General features: G+C 38.1%; 1 protein-coding gene across 4 annotated transcripts in view; it reads right to left on the minus strand.

Moving 5' to 3' along the window:
- Positions 1 to 18,441, minus strand: part of trip4 (thyroid hormone receptor interactor 4) — a 58,198-nt gene that overhangs the window by 21,804 nt on the left and 17,953 nt on the right. For all 4 annotated transcript variants that reach the window (XM_037247589.1, XM_037247588.1, XM_037247587.1 and 1 more), the window contains exon 12: positions 14,496 to 14,598. In XM_037247589.1, coding sequence (XP_037103484.1) covers positions 14,496 to 14,598 — 103 coding nt within the window. Of the gene's footprint in view, positions 1 to 14,495; positions 14,599 to 18,441 lie in introns of those variants that run through there.

Genomic DNA, 18,441 nt, shown 5'->3' on the forward strand with positions numbered 1-18,441 from the left:
TTTTTAACCAGCCGAAATACCTCTACATTGCTGAAAGCCGTATGCAACGAAATTTCGTTTTGTACACACCTAGTGTTGACAAAATGACAATAAAGTTCTGTCTAAGTCTATGTCTAAGTCTAAGTCTAAGTCTAGGTAGCTGACAGAGCTATCAACATCCAACCACACCCTTCAGTGGAATTGCAAATCAGTTCAGAGGTGATAATTTCCATTTGCAGAGTGTCAAACCAAACTGTGCAGGTCGCAGGAAACATGTCTTTAAAGGGAGGTTTGTGATCAAAGTAATACTAGACACTGTAAAACAATCACTGCTCGAGCTGCACAAGGGAATGCCAAATGAGCTACGGACAGGGGGTGGGTGTCCCTTAAGTCATTCATACAGACATTATTTGGAATTACAACCTCCTTAGCTAAATTTGAATGCAAATATGCTCACACATATTTACAGTACAGCCCATAAGAAAACACAATTTCATGTCTGCCAATATAATTTGTGATATGGGAACACTGAAAATCACAGATTGGTTTGGGAATTGGTGACATCTGCAGCAAAGGATATTTGCCTATCACGCCGCTTTAATCCAATAAATTGGCATGTACTCATAACAATGTATTGGTGTAAAATTTGCTGAACTATCTCATTTCTTTCCTCTCTCAAGAAAATGACATTGGTAATCAATCCCTCACACTTAAATGCCATTATTATTGTACATTTCCACTTGACTAATGTGATTTAATAAACCCTTAATTGTGATGGGTGAGGAGATTGGTTGTCTATTGTTATTCTCAATCATCACTTTGGTAAAATTGGTCAGATATTTGCGAAAAGAAAATACCTTCTGAATACATATCAATAAAGCAGCAAGTCTGTGCGGGAGGTTGTTGTCCAGATTAATGGGCCACAATAAAAGCACAATTTCACACTCAGTACATCTTAACGACCCAAGTATGCAAATGAGAGAGATAATTCAGCTGCAATAAAAAACATGGTGGGAGATAAGAGAGCAGAGAAAAAAGAAGCCAGGGCAGACATTTGTTAACAGGCTTTTGCCGCAAAGGTGAACATTGCTTTCTTCAGTGAAAACTGATTACCGTTTTTTTTCCGTGTATAATACGCAAAATTTAACTAATTTATTGTCCTAAAATCTGGGGTGCGCATTATACATGGGTACAATTTTTTTTAAATTTTTAAAAAAAAATTATTATTATTTATTATTATTTTTTTTTTTAAGAAAATCATGGTACTGGTACGAGTATTGATTTATGTATTGTTCTCTTCTTGTCATGTTGTGAAAGAATGTGGGTTGAATAAATACCGAAAGAACAATAGTGTGTTTGTACTGTGCTCTGGTCATTTCGTCAAAGAAGGGATAATAGTCCTCTTCTCTTCTTGACTGACAATGAATGTGATAGCTTAATACAATCAGCAAATAACAAAATGCGTATTACAGGTAATATTTTATTTCACAACACTTTGCCTTGTTCCTTTCGTCTCTGCTGTTCACTTCAAACACGCTCCATACGAACGCAATGCTCTCGTATCAGACGGCTTGCTCGATCACCTGCTCGTTTTGCTGTCACAATGTACCCTACACAAATCCGAAACATTTGTTGCGGCTCCGAGTCACGACGAGGGGCAAGTTTTGGTTTCCAAGGGTGTTATTATTCCTCTTCAACGTCTCTCCCATACAGAGCCGCCTTTTTCACATGTCCGCACGTCACTTTCCTCTCTTTTCATCTGATCGCGGTGGTGCCTTTATGGGCAGTCGGAGAAATCAACGCCAACAAAAAAATACATCCAGCCTAGTTAAGACCATACCAAAGACTATAAAAATGGGACCCATTGCCTCCCTGCGTGTGTGACGATCATTGGGACTTAAAAAAAAAAAGAAAAAAAAAAAATTAAAAAAAAATATATATAATTGGGTGCGTATTATACATGGGTACAGGCTTTTTTCCAGCATCAACATGCCATTGTTTAGGGTGCGTATTATACCATGGGGGCGTATATACACGGAAAAAAACGGTAAATACAGACTTTGTGTTAGTGCTGATTAGATCAAAAGATGACAGCAGATGTTCCTGTCATGTCCGCAAGTAAATGCATTTCCACTGTTAACACCAGGAGATGCGTGCATTGCACAGTCGGAGTAACTGTAGTAATAGTTATTGAGACGGTTGTTTACCAAGGAGATGATGGCGGGCCAACTCAACACAACCATGCAACATTATCATATTATACCAGCATTTGTGACTGTGCTTTTGCGAGAAAATAAAGATAAAAACCAGCAATATGCTGTAGCTTACAATATTGATTAGATGTTTACTGCAGTTACAGATTGGTGAACAAATTTAACTATTTAATATAATGCTAGTCAATTACAACGACAGACGTGAGACTTTATTGACTGAATCTTTGCAAATGCAATGTGCTTTCATTTGGATCGTCGATCAGGACCAATACAATTAAAGAATCATGAATTACTGAAAATCTTAATACTTTATTTTTAAAACTTGTTTTGGCTGGCCATTTTTACAACAATGTTGTCATCTGTATGTGGAACCTTTAAAAAAAGACAAATTCTCGTGTAAACAAAACCTGAGGTGAAAGCACTGAAGTTAAAATATGACATGATTCACCAAACAGCATTAAATATTCACCTTCTTTATTCATGACTGTATATATTTGTGCAGATATGAAGTCATGCAGGATAAGATTCACCAGAAATAAGAGAAAGTTTATCCTCCAGATTTGATTGCAAGTGGGTCAACTATGCTCCTGAGAAGTTAACAAGTAGCTGGAGGAATACAGCCACCCACTTTGATAATTAGCAGGAAAAGGAAGGCATGCTTGAGAGGCGGGGGACATCACATTAAGGAGTGGCATCAAGATGAGAGAATGTTTGCCTATGAAGATGGAATTTAACTAATTCTAGACCACATTTTAATCATTTCTCTTTGGAGTCTTATTACTGCAGTACTGTTTTATATTGCTTTTGCTCTTTTGAGGCAGCAAAGCTGCTTGATGTGAGTGCCGACAAAATTGATTAGAGAGGCAATCTTTTTTATGTCCTATGGTAAAACACTTCTATTATTCTCTGTCTAGCTCCGCCTATTGCTGGCTTGTCGACAAAGAATATCACAAGTTGTAGGCATAGGTTTATGAACAAGATCTAAGACATTAATTAAGATGAAAAACAAGACAATTAAAGATAATGAGGCCCGTGGTTGTGTAGTTGTTCACAGAGGTGACATTCATGCAGCTGGCGTGGGATTAATCCCCACTCAGCACTTCGGATCCAATTGCACCATGACTGGCGACTTGTCGAGGATGTGGGCCGACTTTTGACTCAAGGCTCACAGGAGAATTGCTTGAGTCAGGGTTGACCATGATGACATGATTTTGTTGATGCCCTTTTTTGGGACAATAAAAACCAACTACCTCTGGTTCTTTGATGACGTAGAGTTGTGTGACCTTTTGTTGGTGGGGTTTCTGGAAGACATTCAAAATGTACACTAACCACATGCCAATTGTGGCCACTCCCCTGAGGAACAAACCACTGTCCATTCAAAAGTGAGTTACTCAACAATCAGCTTGTTAAAGTTTTCCACAAAGGTCCTGCTGCAAATGGGCTACTAGATAGCTCCAGGATAAAGTCAGTTTCTATGCTAACTTCAATTCATGACCTTATGCAACGTTAGCTTCTTCATAAATTATGCACTGATTTCAGGCTGGTGAGGGAAATGTAGCATTTTAGAGCTGGCATTCTCCTTATGCACATAGAAACACCAACCCCAATAGTACATATTTTTAGCCATTGCTAGTTATGTCATTAAAAAGCATTTTTGTTTTGCTTGTTTGATAGTTATGTCATACTATTTTGTAATATAAATTTGTGAAAATTATTAAATGTATGAACTTTTATTAAGTACAAATGATTAAGATGAAGTAAATATATATATATAAAATATGTCTGAAAAAATGCTAACACCTATTAGTTTTTGTTGATTAAAACCTTTTTGAGTTTTCATTGATTGTCACATAGAGATTAATATCCTGTGTGGCCATATTACTTACTATATGTTCAGCCATTTTGAGTCTTGTCTTTATAACACTAACGCCTTGGTTGAAGCACAAGTTACATTCATCATCCATTGTTTTTACATGTATAACTTATATCCTATAATCTTTAAATTATGTGTATGCAGTAAAACAATTAGTCAGTGTGCACATTCCAGAAGAAATAAAAGTAATTGTCAAATAAAAACGTTTTTTCAATTTTAAAAAGTAACATATTTTGTGATGGAATAATGTCATTTTTGTGCATGTTTCCATTTGCACACACTCAATTTGCCTGACTAAACATAAGCATTGATCCTATTCCTATCGTTTCATTTTCCTCATTTCAGTCTGCTTGCAGAGGTTTAGGAACAATCCCACAGGGAGCTGGCAATCTCGCATGAAAAAGCTTTTCAAGTGGCATGCTGATCAAACACAAGCGCATACAGATTTGAGCTAAAAATGATTAATACTTGTGTAATGTGGCAAGTAGATTAAGAGAGGCAAGAATGGAGAAAATATAGAGAATTCTTTCTTGAGTGTTTTCCCTCTATTGCAAAGGAATTCAGAATCAGGCAAATGGCTAACGAACCATGCTTTATGAACCTCGCCTGAGGGTCAAACTGATGTCCTCAATCTGAAAGCAGTGTTTGGCGTGTCTGAGGATGAAAATCTATCTACTGACAATAAATTCAACATGCTTTTTAAAGGCAAAAATACATTAACTGTTGTCCTTTGGTTAAAACATGAAAGCGGCTTGTAATCAAATTAATTTAATCTTTTTTAATACGCCCAAAAAATAGTGATGCTATATAAGGTACTTATTTGAAAATGTTTAGAAGCAGCCGCTAAAGGATAAAGCATAAAACAAAAATCTGTCAGAGAAAATGTAAAATTAAGTATTTGATAATGAATGTTTAAAAAGAAAATGCTTGTACTGCATGATTTATTTCTGGGGAAGGGAAGCCAAGACTGCAGTGTTTCCAGTGCACACTGGAGTAAATGGATCAAGATCAAGCGAAAGGAATTCTCCAGAGAGCCGTAGGGTTCCATCAACAGCAATTATAACCATATGCCAGAGAACCCACGTGTTTTTTCTCCTATTTGCATAAAAGGGCAAACAAAATCATTTTTCTTCACTCCCTCTCAGCTGTTCTATTTTACCAAAATTAACTACCACAGTATGCCAAATGGAATTTTGCCACAAGACTATGAGAGTATTGATCATACCACAGTAGCACACATTATTATCAATTTCAAATATTTTTTTTCTTTGACTATATTTCAAACATCTGCACAATCTTAAACAATGGAACCTCTTTGTGTGTCTTTATTTTCCTTGTCTAAAATCTTTTTTTAAATATCAAATGTTTGAAAATATGCTGTGTTTACCAGCCCTGCAAGTAGGTACGTATTTAAAATAATGTTTTATTCGACAGTGTTTCATTACCCAAAAGTGAACTGGGCGCTAGTGAACTCACATTAATTCAAGCACACTTTTTGTGACACTCGTTTGCGAGGGTTTGCAAAGGTAGTGAATGTTGATTTTTCATAAGGGTTCATTAAAAGTCACAAGCAGTCGCAAAGACACCCGGCGAACGTTCGCCAACAGTTTTAATGTTCGCAAAGGAAATTTGGTGCAGAGTGTCTGGCAAAGGGTTGGCAACCTTGCGGTTTGGTGAATTAATGAAAAAGCTCGACTCGTGTTCTGGTTCATCGACTTTACAAGCGTAACAGTTGGATGAAGCGTTGGGTGATTGGTCCACAGGGAGTGCAGCCATGGCTAAATGGTCCATGCTTAATCCAACACTTACACAAGTCGTTGTTTGTGTTTACAGTTTACTTACTTGAAATAAGATACTATTCAGTACACTACAAAATGCACTTAGGTAAAGTGAAAATACTGAGGGTAAGCCAAAAAAATATTTCTAAAATAAGTCTGCCTTGCCTGATATGAAGCCGCCTCGTTGAACGACACTGTCAGAGTTGAGAGAGTAACAGACAGAATCGGAATTGTCACACGTCCAAATGACTCAACTTCAAATAGAAGTTTAATGAGTGTAAATTATTTGGTGACAGCAAACTTGTTCTCCATTAGTTAACGGGTGGTGTTTGTAGATGATAAGTAAAGTAGGTACCCACCCACTACGTAAATCCATGTACTTGACATTGTAGCTTGCAGACGCCAACAAATAACGATGATTGTTTACCATTAGCTAAATCAAATGCACTAAACAAAGTAATCCCTCAGTCGATGTTAACGAATATACGGGCCATTCCACCAACACGATTCCATGGCCTGTCTGAATAACAAGCCAAATAGACAAGAAATGGGTGCAATGACAATGGCTTCTTCTAAACTGTCTGAGTGAAATAAAAGCTGTGGGCATAGAAAAGACAAAAACATGAAAGCCTGTTGATGGGCTGTAGTGTAGATATAAAAAGTCCGCACACATCAATACTGAGTGGGTCTTGAGAGATCTGTCAAAATAAGCTGAAAACGGCTGGCAGGGAATGAATTGAATGTGGAAAAGGATTTGAAAAGATTTATGGGTGAATATCTCATTTTTTAACAACAAAGATTTGACAGTTAAAGAAGGTGTATTGGCTAAATTGTTATAGTATGTACTGCACATAGACACTACACTATCATGTCAACAATTTCTTAAAAAAAAGAGGAAGAAAGAAAGCAACAGGAAACTTTACTATTTTAAGGCATGTTGCCATATCCTACTTTGCCAAGAGCATTTAACTTTTCCATTTGTGTTTGGTTTGGCATGAGACAATCTCTATTAGCAGGGGGCCTGGTAAACTGTTTCAAGGTACAGTCAGAACTTGATGACGGCATGTTTTAGTCATATTTTCCAAACACACATATGCAGTCGTGTTTACCCCCTTAATAAGAATGCTGATCACTTAAGCGGGTATAGTAAATACAATTGCGTGAATGATTTTGTTGGTCAGCCAAGACTAATATTATAATACGTTTCCAGATTGGTACGGATACAACTCGAGTCCAAACAATAATGATATAATGAAGTGCCACAGCAAGCCATTTTACCATATCACCATCTTTCTAGGCAGCTTATTTTCCCGACCACCCATTACTTGCTGCCTTGCCTCATTAGCATTACAAATAGCACCTCGAGCAAAAACAGTGAAGGCAGCAGAAGAAATAGGACAAAATTAACAGATTATGTAAGAAGTGAAAGAACAGTGTGTTGCAAAGGGGAGGTGGCTAAAAGCATATTGCATTACAGATAATGCTTCACACTTGATATTCTTAGATTACAACGTTATCTACAGACAAACTCCATTGTTGCCCATGACAATGAATGTTGTGTGCATTGTTGTTAATGTCAAAAGTTATCAGACGCACAAATTCAGTGGACTTTACTGGATTTCACTGATTTAGGTGTTCCAGGGAGGGTGTACACGTTATACTTCAACAGCCAGTCATTTTCAGGATGGCTTGAGTTATGACCTGCCAAGTGACTGTGTTCAGAATTGCCTTAAAGATTATAAACAAAATTAGTATGCGCATTGTTTCATACATGGAGTGCAAATCTGTCAATTGCCAAACAATCTAGACCAATGCAAATATCTTATTGAACATGTACAATTGATTTGCATGCCCCGAAACAACTCACAATCAGTATTAAGTATTGTTCGATTATGCCAATTTTGTAATTGTCGAGTGTAATCAAAATCGTAATTGGATTTTGATTAATTGCATCGTATGTATGTGGTATGTATGTATGTATGTATGTATGTATGCATGTATGTATGTACTATACATACAGTACGTATGTTTCAGTGTTTGTAAGTGTGTGTATAGACATTAAATATACACTATATATCTGTCTAATATTTTGGTTAGTAAGTACCATGAAAATCAAAAATAGTGCGAATATTTGGATTATATTGTGGCCAATGAGTATGATTGTTACATCTATTGGCTGTTTTAAAGCAGGGACAATACAATACTGAATACATCATGAGCAGGACAAAAAAAAAAAGGATGATACTTGTGAATATTTTGGGCCCATGTTGGTAGTGCAAGAAAAAAAATGCACCTCTGAATGATTATTTGGAGACAAAGCAGAACTAGTTTGTATGGCAGGCTTGATGTGGATGCTTGAGTTTTGTAGCTACAGCCCCACTCAACACTCAGTAGGAGGTCACACAAAGAGCCCCATAGTGCCACAATACAATATTCATGGTGGGGTGTGAGCAGAGCAGTTAAACACAGCAGTATTGTGGAGAGACTTTCCAATCTTCTATCAGGGAGCAGCTGCTGCTTGAGCTTGCCTGTTTCCTAGCCTGCCCTCCCTTGTTCTCTCTCTGCTGTCTCTCACTCAACCATTAATTTTTAATCACAACTTAAATGGCTGCCTTGGCTGTGGCTGTTGGGGGCAGTAAGTCAAGGGCTCTTGCCTTTGGTTATGGAGCAGGAAATAAATTTGAAAAGATCAAGCTAAACATACTGTGAGAGAGAGTGTGAGGGTTGACAAGAAAAAATGTCCATTTAGGAATCCAAAATATATATATGATACTTTTATGATAGCTTGCTTAGCATCTCAACACATTTACCTTTCACTGCGACCGGTTGAAGAAACTGATCAAATTAACATATGGGAGTTGAATTTTCTGTTTTGAATTTAGGGATTGAAAAGATGGTAAAGACATAAGGAATCGGTTCAGGTAAATTTAAGGTTTACACAAAAGAAACATAATGAAGTCTCTATGTAGGTCTTGTTAAAATTAGAGCTCGTGTTCTTGATCAGGTCCGGGCAAAATTAACTATTCATTCGATTGGTCTTCAAAATGTAAATATTCTTTAACGGGATAGCAGAATCTCTTTTTAGTCAGAAAAACAGCTGGGAGTAAGTGAACACTGCCTCTGTTGGTCGAAACAAAGAAATGCACCCAATTCTGACTAAATTGTGTGACTAAACAGAAATTCTTCACATCTAATTAATTGATATGTATATAAGACCAAAATACACCTCATTGTCGGCATGCATGAAGGGCTGAACCACTTTATATGTGACGGTTAAGGCTGGCTAGCTGTTGTCAGTAAGGTGGCAGCTTTCAGGTTTTCTCTTGCATTATTTATTTTCCATATTGGGGTGGTCTGACCCACCACTGATGTAATGAGTAGAGTCACGGTCTGTTTGGAGTCCCAGGGCAACCCCATGCGACCATATCCCTGGATCACTGCTCAACCACACAGGGATCTCTACAGTTACTGTTTGCTCAGGATTCACTTGGACTGTAAAAGTCAAGCCTTGTTGACACATCTGCGCTGTTGCTCCCTGAGGCTAATGGCTATTACATCTGTCTGCTTCTTTTCAGTGGAAGTGAGAAACTCTCTAACAATCAAATTCTCTTTTGTAAAATGGGAAGAGCAAAAACGCTGACAGCTGATGGAAGACTAAAAGCCACATCTGAGGGATAGTTACCACTTTTTATCTCACTCCCAAGTGCATTTGAGCTACATTGTGTAGTTAATGTTAAGATGGGTTTGGAAAGAAATGGCAAAAGCCTCTAGGTAGAAGTGTAAATGTTTTCACTTTCCAACTGTGACTGGACCATTGCGTTGTTGCGAGTAAAATATTAGTGTCTCAGATGAGATCACCATACATACAAAGAGGTGCAATGATTAACCGACAACTACTCAATTAACTGATGAATATTTGTGATGATTGAATAATTATTTAGAAACCTTGTTAAACTTAAAATTTCCCAAATCTTCCGAATTTCAGCATCTCAACAGTAAACATTCTCAGATTTCCGTAGTCTTCCATTAAAGCAGACTGATGATGATTGCTTTTTGAAACTAATAAAATATTACATTTGTAATATTACCAAAACATCTGCTTTTACTTAGGAAAACAATGGGGATGGAAATTAAAACATGATTAATTGATAAACTAATTGATTATGAAAATGAAATAAATGAAATGTTGTAGCTCTTAAAAAAATGGATCACAAATGAGTATCTTAAACACGAAATGAACTAAGGTTTTTTTTGCCAGCAAAGAATGTGTCAAAGTGCAAACATAGGCATGATATCAACAATCGCTCCCTACAAAGAATGAACTTTAAAAAGAGAACCAAACACAGCAATTTATAAAGCAAGATTTTATCGTCTGTGCCAGCTAGGGCCATAACTATAAAATCATTTTAGAATAAAGTATCCTTATGACTCTTCTACTGAATAAACAAACAACTGGAAAAACTGCATACTTCTAAATCTCAATTTTACTCGCTTCGATCCTACGGGACTTTCTAACACGGCTTCGTCATGGACCCCAATTTTTTTTATCATAAATACATTTTCAAGTAGTATTTTAAATGGATGATATAAGGACGCTAGTGATTCAATGAATTTCTGTGACCAATTGAAAGGGGTTAGATAATAAGAAGTCGGGCTGTTTGAACTTTATGACCGCTTTATTACAGTGTTACGGGTAGCTCGGATCGTTTTTGATCCGGAAAGGGGGAAGGTCTCGGAAGCACCTCATCCACACAGTCACTCACTAGTCAGAGAATGTGGCCTGACACAGTAGTAGTAAAAAGTGGCTACTTTAGTCTCTCTTCCATCCAGTTAACATAGCATCAAAATGACTTACTCAATCCACCTGATATTGTCAATGTCAACAGACTTGGATGTGTAAGGAGACGGACAGCAAACGGGCCCAACAACATCCCAGACCTAAATTAACGTAACAAAGGACCCCGTAGGTTGCCTAAAACATGCCTTTCTAAAAATACTTTTTATACAACGCACTTTCGGGGTTGACACAATTCCCAAATTCTAGAACCAAAGTCTGCGTAAAATCGGGATTTAGGTGTATTTATTTTAATGTTGAAAATTCCGGTTATGGATACATAGGATGTTAACAGATGAAAAGAGGTAATGAATCATCCAGAAGCATAATTAATTTTGGAGCTGAGGGACCAAAACATCAATAGCACAATCTGAGAGTTGTTCACTCAATAGGCCTTAAGAAGAGGTCTGTGTTTTGTGCCTTATCTAAATGGGTTGGGTTAAGGATGACAGGGCAAGTGGTTTCATTTAACAAAGGACTTTCAAAAAAGCCACAAAAATACACCACACAATCTGAAAATCGTCTCATCTGCAAAAAAGCATTAGCGTATGTGTATAAAACCCATGTAAATGTCGTTTGATTCAAAAAATATTAAGAGGGAGAAAGGAAAATAATCTTTTACACACAGTTATCAGTGAAAGGGTATTCAGTGGAACAGGAGTGTTATCAATCTAAGAGAGCAGGCTGATCTAGTGGAGGAAAATTTATTGCTTGGGGCTCCCAAGCCTGTGTGCTTGGCTTTCAGCTCAACAGCTCAGCTCTCTCCTTTCCTCTCCTCTTCTCCCCATTAACCGGCTGACAGAACCATAATAAACACAGCCTGTCACCTGCAGGCCTGCCTCTCATTTACTAGAGAACACATGAAACCCTGCTCTCACATTCCGTCTCTTTCCTTTCCACTTCCCTTCATTTGCTGGACTCACTGGAGCTGAAACATGAGTTTTGGCCCCTGCTGCCGCAGAAGCTACAGATTCTCTCCTTAAAAATCCACACTCCTGAAAAAGCATGAATTTAAATAGAAATATGAATTAATACCAAGGAGCTTTTTAGCTCTCAAACCTCTTTCGGTCTCCCAGCGGTGGACAGCAGAAAAGGGGAGACTAATAACCACATTGAAAAAGTAGGAAGACATTTGTTGGGTAATTGGCTTCTTTTTCATTTGCAATCCCACAGTGACTTCACATCTAACACAAAGAGGGAATCACACATTCATGGCAGAGGCACAACATTCAAAGGAGGATATTTTCATCAGGAGCATATGATGTTATTTTATGTGATGCAACCTGAGAGATGCACACAGCATGTATCTGTCAGGACACCAACTGAGCGTGTGAAATGAATACAATAAGCAAGAGCATGGGAACACATCAAAACATCTATGGCGCATTATTGTGAATCCAATAAGGCAGTCCAGTTGACAAAGAATGAATTCATCATTCGTCTCATCTGTAAACTTGCATAGTTTCATTTATATTACCGTAAATGAGTTCTTATAGATTATAGACGTCAGTATATGGCACGTTATTTTCCCGGAAGCTAGTAGAAGCAGAGCGGAAAGGAAACAACGCAAAATAACGCTAATGTTTAAAGTAGAAAAGGACGGACCGATGTTTTGTTGACACGGAGGTTGCTACGGCTTCTTCTACTACAATTCCTGGTATATTTGGTCAATCTGCGCATGTCAGAATGATTTGTTCCTCCCGAAAGACTCTTGAACACGCATATCAAATTTTTAGTGTCCATATAAACAGTGCATCATAATTTGAATACAAACACTGAAGAAATGTTGTCCACATAAACGTAGCTAGTGTTTTAGGTTTTCACAAAACAGTGATCGTACTGCATGAAAATTGACAACAAGATTAGTTAAGAAATGTATGATCGTTAAGATTATTTCTTTCATTTTGCAAAGTATTTGAAGAGGGTTTCGGATCAATTCAAGCATCAGGAAAGTGACAGACAGAGGAAAGCTGAAGGAAATCTGGGCTCATGACAGACTGCCAAATAGCTTTTAATACTCACAATGACCTTCAGGTTAAAACCAAGCGTGCACACAGATACAAATGTTCAGAGGATGTGAACATAAACCATTATGCACTTCCCTTATTACTGGGAGTCAGTCTTGGCATTTTGCCATTTTAAATGTCACAGACTCCTCCACAGGGTAATGACTGATCAACCTCAGCCGGCATCCAGCATAACCGTGCATAATTTTTTGATAGGCCATTTTTAAATGCAGATGAAAAAAAGAGGAAGCAAATTTTATGATTCTGAAATATAAGCTACATTTCCTTCCTATTTCAAACAAAAAGGCTGATATGTTGTAATGATAATCCTTGTTAAAAATGACAGTCCTCCAAAAGTAAAGAAAATGCCGTTTCTATTGTGTTTAGCAAGATTGAGAGAACGAGGTTGACAAAAGAATATCATCAATGAGATGTATCATCAAAGAACATCCATATTCATAACATGTACATTAAATCCCAGTTCATCTCATATTGATATTGCAAGAGACTGCAGACAATAAAAGAGACACTGAGACAATATATCAATTGCCATAATATGCCCATGCTATTCTGCTCCATTGCTTATGTTTGCAACATAGTGTAAACCACACATCCTTCTTAAAACAGACACAAGTAATGAGTCTGAATGAAGTGAATGAAGTTTGGCGAGATGGATTTGTCAGATTATATTCACACAAGTGCAGGTGCAGCGAAGTGATAGAATCTGACACATTAATCTGTACATTAAGGGACTGTCTCACTCAAAACCGCTCGGGTTTATGTTGTGATAAAGGCAACTTTTGGGAAAAAGTTATAATTACATCTCTGCATCTTTTTTTTTTTCAGGAGAGATGGGAGCTCTAATGGTGTGCATCTTTACTACCTCAGATTTCATGTCGACTTAAAAATAGTCCAAAGTTGAACCAAAAACACAAGGTAATCCTTGTGCCAAATTGTGACAACCTCTATATCAAATGCAGATGGAAAGATATGAAAGAAGCACAGCTGTATAAACAATCACTCTCAAGTCTTGAGAGGATTTTGACATATTACCAAAAGAGCTAACAAGTACATCATTTTGCAGCAGCAGTTGAAATTGCAGATGATGTGTGTGGCACCTATTATAAATCACACAACACAGCAGCAACATTTTACATACCTACATACTTACAGGCTTTTCCCCCGGGCAACAAGAAACAAAATCTCTTGGAGAGAATGTGTAGTGTAAGTTAACTTGTGTGTATGCCTTCGTTTCACTTGTGGTATAGTTACCAGCATTAATTACTTACCGTATTTTCCGGACTATAAGGCGCACCGGACTATAAGGCGCACCTTCAATAAATGCCCCATTTTAAAACGTTGTCCTTATATAAGGCGCACCGGACTATAAGGCGCACCATTAATGCATCATGTCAGATTTTTACTCCAAATCAAATCATTCTCCATTTTATCTTTTTTATTTCAACTTCAGACGCAACAAATTACTTTATAATCACAAACTAATGATCCATAGTCTTTTTGATTCATGATTCATAGTCTTCAGCGGGCCACTTATGATTGATTTCATGACACAATGCTTTGGGCCAGTTTAAATTTAGGAATTTGGTCCATATATAAGGCGCACCGGTCTATAAGGCGCACTTTTGAGAAAATTTTAGGTTTTTAGGTGCGCCTTATAGTCCGGACAATACGGTACATCTTCATTAAATGTGTGTATGCCAGTGAGCATGCAAAATTCAGCACAGAAGTATTACAAAAAACTGTCTGGGCATGCACTTATGTTCACCTGTCATGAAAAGAGATTGGACTTACAGATCTTGTGCTTCCCTTTCATTGGAAATTTCACCAGCAGCTCCTGGGGGTTAGTGCATATGAAGACGAATGGGGAAGCAGACTCGTCGCATGTACCGGGAAACTGCGGGTAGAAATGGAGAGAATTAGCATTTGAATGTTGACTGAGCATGACCATATTTTTCACCGACTGTAAAACTATGATCCCTAAGATCTTTGTAATGGATCATTCAGTGTTCAAGCACATTGTGACAGCCGATATAGGACAACCAGGGTCTTCTCGACTACAAGAATAAGATAATGTGTAGTCAAACCAACACCAACCACAAACCCTGAGTGTTTTTCAGATTCAGGGCTAAATCAATTATTAACTTATCACAAAGATTGTGTGAAAAAAGACATTTGTAATAATGAGATGTTTTACTTGGCCCAAACACAAAGGGACACTATTTTTCCATTTGTTATTGATTGGTCTTTCAGGTGAGAGTAGGGAATTGACTGACACAGTGACAAAGGAGTCATCTTTTCCATCACTGGCAGCCAATGTCTCTCAGCTCATCCAATTTCCCCCGGTGCTATCAGATAGTGCCCATGATTGCATCTAGGCAGCCAGGAAGCGGCTCTCTTCCTGACAGCATGCTTCCACTCCCCCACACCTCCCCTCTCACTTAATCACAGATTCTCTATCTCCCTCAAAGGAGCACTGAAGGTTGTGACAAATTTGGGGCTTTTAGGGGAAGATCAGCAGAGTCAGTAACATAGCCATATGGTCTGTGACAAACTGGGAAGAGATGATAGAGATATTCATTTCAGATTACAGTCCGTGACCGTCGACCAGAGTGTATTACACAAGTGATAAAATATGTAAACACTCAAGGGTAGTCAAAGATAGATGGTGACTCAAGTCGAGTCCTTTGTCTCCATCATCCTATGGCGCATTCCAATTAAATGAGGGTCTTGTGGTCAAGTACACTGTCTTCGGGTTGGAACATTTCTAACAGCCCTTGAGTAAATTGATCTGAGTATAAAGTGGTTTTAAAAGGTGAAGGTTGTGATACTAAAATGCGATAGGTTGGTTGTATTTTATTTGTTGTTAATGGCAACAAATTCTTCAAAGTTACAGAAAAACAAATATCTTAAGTATAGCTGTTTTTTAGAGTTCTATAAATGCCACGGGAGTTGTTCTTCGAGCCAGTGACCATTTAACTTAAGAACACAGTGAGCCATAAAATATTATAACACACATACCGTAATTTCCGGACTATAAACCGCTACTTTTTGCTCAAGCTTTGAACTCTACGGCTTGTCGTCCGGTGCGGCGTATCTATGGATTTTTTGTGATGACTTGATCACTTATACACTCGTAAAAAGCCTGTAGACCGCTGTTGAGTGGCATCGCTTTGCTGGGCGGAAGGATACGTGACCAGACGCACAGTCACTGGGGAGAAAAGTGGTGTGTGGATCGCATGTCCATCCACCAGGCAAATAGTGCCGTATAATTCACACAAAGAAGCGACAGAACGAGATCAAGACGGACATTACTGAAGAAAGGAAGCTTTTATACACAACTGATAAATCCATATTCCATAAAAATGGATTGTGAATGTTTCAGCTCATCACGTTTTCATAAAATAATGAAATAAATAAAAATAAATAATAATGATGGTTTGTTCCTGAGTTTTGTTAAGAAAGGGCATTTGAGAGCCAAGATTCCCACTTATTCCTTGTGCAGCACTTGGCTACAAACCACACAGTGCAGATTGAGCTCTTACTCTCTCTCGCGACAAATAAAACCAAAGTTTATAGAGTTGAAATTGTTTTTTTCCTCTCTGTCTACAAGCAGACCTCAGTGATCACGGTACTCCCACAGTAGCCACTGCAGCACCTGCTTGGCTCGCAGTCATCTTCTAAGAGCTGCTTTAGCTTGGACGAAGGAACCAGAACGAGCAGTGAGCTATCAAAAATGTCTTTTTTTCAAAACAACTGATTACTGTCTTCTAGAATCATGCCAAAACTTTAATGTGCTGTTCCTCGAGACCATCTACTTACATCTTGCCAAAGTACATTTCACGTTTGCTGCCTTTTTCTCTCTACTTCCTTTCTTCCTGCCCCTCGAGTCACTCATACAAACAAAAATCACTTCATGAGCTTGCCAATCATCGGAAACTACAGCACTCAAGAACAATCTGGCCAACGCAACTGCAGGCTTGCAACAGCATTCAACAAGGATAGCGCAACGCACTCTCTAACTCCATGGGTGGAGTTTTCGTTCTTTCGTTTTCGCAGATGCCTGCAGTCAGATACAGGTGTTTGCATGATTGTGGGTCTGAACGTAACCGAATTCCTTCACGGCCGGCAGGAGCTGCTCCTCACATTCCCTTTAAATTCAGTGTAGGAGAAACAGAAACAACTGCAGAAACATAAACTGACTCGCTGGAGTCCATGCAGGAGATTGACGTGCAAAGTACATTTAGAAGGAAGAAGACCGGATGATGTAAATTTGGCCAGGGCGATCACAGATCATCAAATATCACTGCGCTAAGGTATTAAGGAAACAAAGGAAAACAAAATGGTGCATGGTCTTGAATTCAGATGAAACCAGCCTTTGCAGTAGAAAAGTGTGTTCCTGTGAACTCCCCTCCCCTCCAGTTGACTACTTTTTTTATCCTCCATTAGTTTATTAGCATTTAAAGTTGTTGAATGTGCTACTTTGCCTCACTACCTCCCCCATCTAGTAGTTTCAATTCCATGTTAATCGAAAGGGCACTTAACATTGTGGTTGAGTGACAAGACGCTTCACAAAAGCACTCCATATTCATCAGGAAGGATCTAACAGAGTGAAAGAAGACTTACTTACAAATTCAATTGATGTTGCTGGAAACACACGCACGCGTGAGCGAGCGCACACGGACACACACACACACACACACACACACATACATACATACACGCACACAGCGCACTTATACACGCACGCATGCACGCACACAAATAGGATATTAACTAGATTTACATGAAAAGGCTGCTGGTGAGGATAACTGCCAGATCAAATTAATTTATAAATCCAAGTGGTAATTCCTCAAATAACTAATGTCTATATGAGGGTATTTTAAATAGTAAAGCTAAGGCTGTACAATTAAAAATGCATGCCTTGAGTTTTACCACTGGTTAAAGATGATTCTTTGTAAAATAAAGTTCCGGACTCATGGATGACAGTCATGCAGATTCATGCTCCAATTTAACAAAAGTTTATAAAAAAAATATATGCAAAAATGATCCCAAATAGAAATAAAAGTCAAATGTAATAAACCTTCACAAAATCAAGAGCCAGTCAAGTCAATAAAATCTAAACAAATTATTTCACTTTGAATTTCATAAATGACAGGGCAACAACCCCATAAAATTGTTCACTAGTAAAGGCTGAAATGAATCATTGCTTTTTTGAAATGATTATACAGCAGTGATTCCCGGCCACTGGCCCTGTACTGGGCTGCGGCAGACCACAAAAAAAAAGTAGATAGCTTGTAGTTTATTTATACCTGAGGCTGAAACGTACTTTATTTTGAAAAGTAACCGGATTCTTTCCTTCACATCCATCTCTGACTGACTCTTGATGCATGCCAAGTTGTCCGGGTTGCGTGATGCTAATATTAAATACACAAGCTAGTAAAATGAGTAAAATAAATTAACGTATTTTCTTTGCACTGGGGAAAAATCTAGTGACGATTCAACACAAGAGCCTATGCAAAATAATTAAAAGAAATGTGCATTTTACAGATAATACCAGAAGGCACACTTGAAATATAGATTCACGTCGAAAGGGGATTCACACGCATGGTGAGCGGCTCTCCTTCAAAACTGATTCATCAACAAGTGCCTTGAGAGTGTCACACTTGGTGGCTAACTGCATTGCTAAGGCTAAAAAGTTATTCAATATTGGTGAAATATAAATACCCACCCCCCAAAA

The sequence above is a fragment of the Syngnathus acus genome, chromosome 3 (genome assembly GCF_901709675.1).
Source record: "Syngnathus acus chromosome 3, fSynAcu1.2, whole genome shotgun sequence".
NCBI classification, from domain to species: domain Eukaryota; kingdom Metazoa; phylum Chordata; class Actinopteri; order Syngnathiformes; family Syngnathidae; genus Syngnathus; species Syngnathus acus.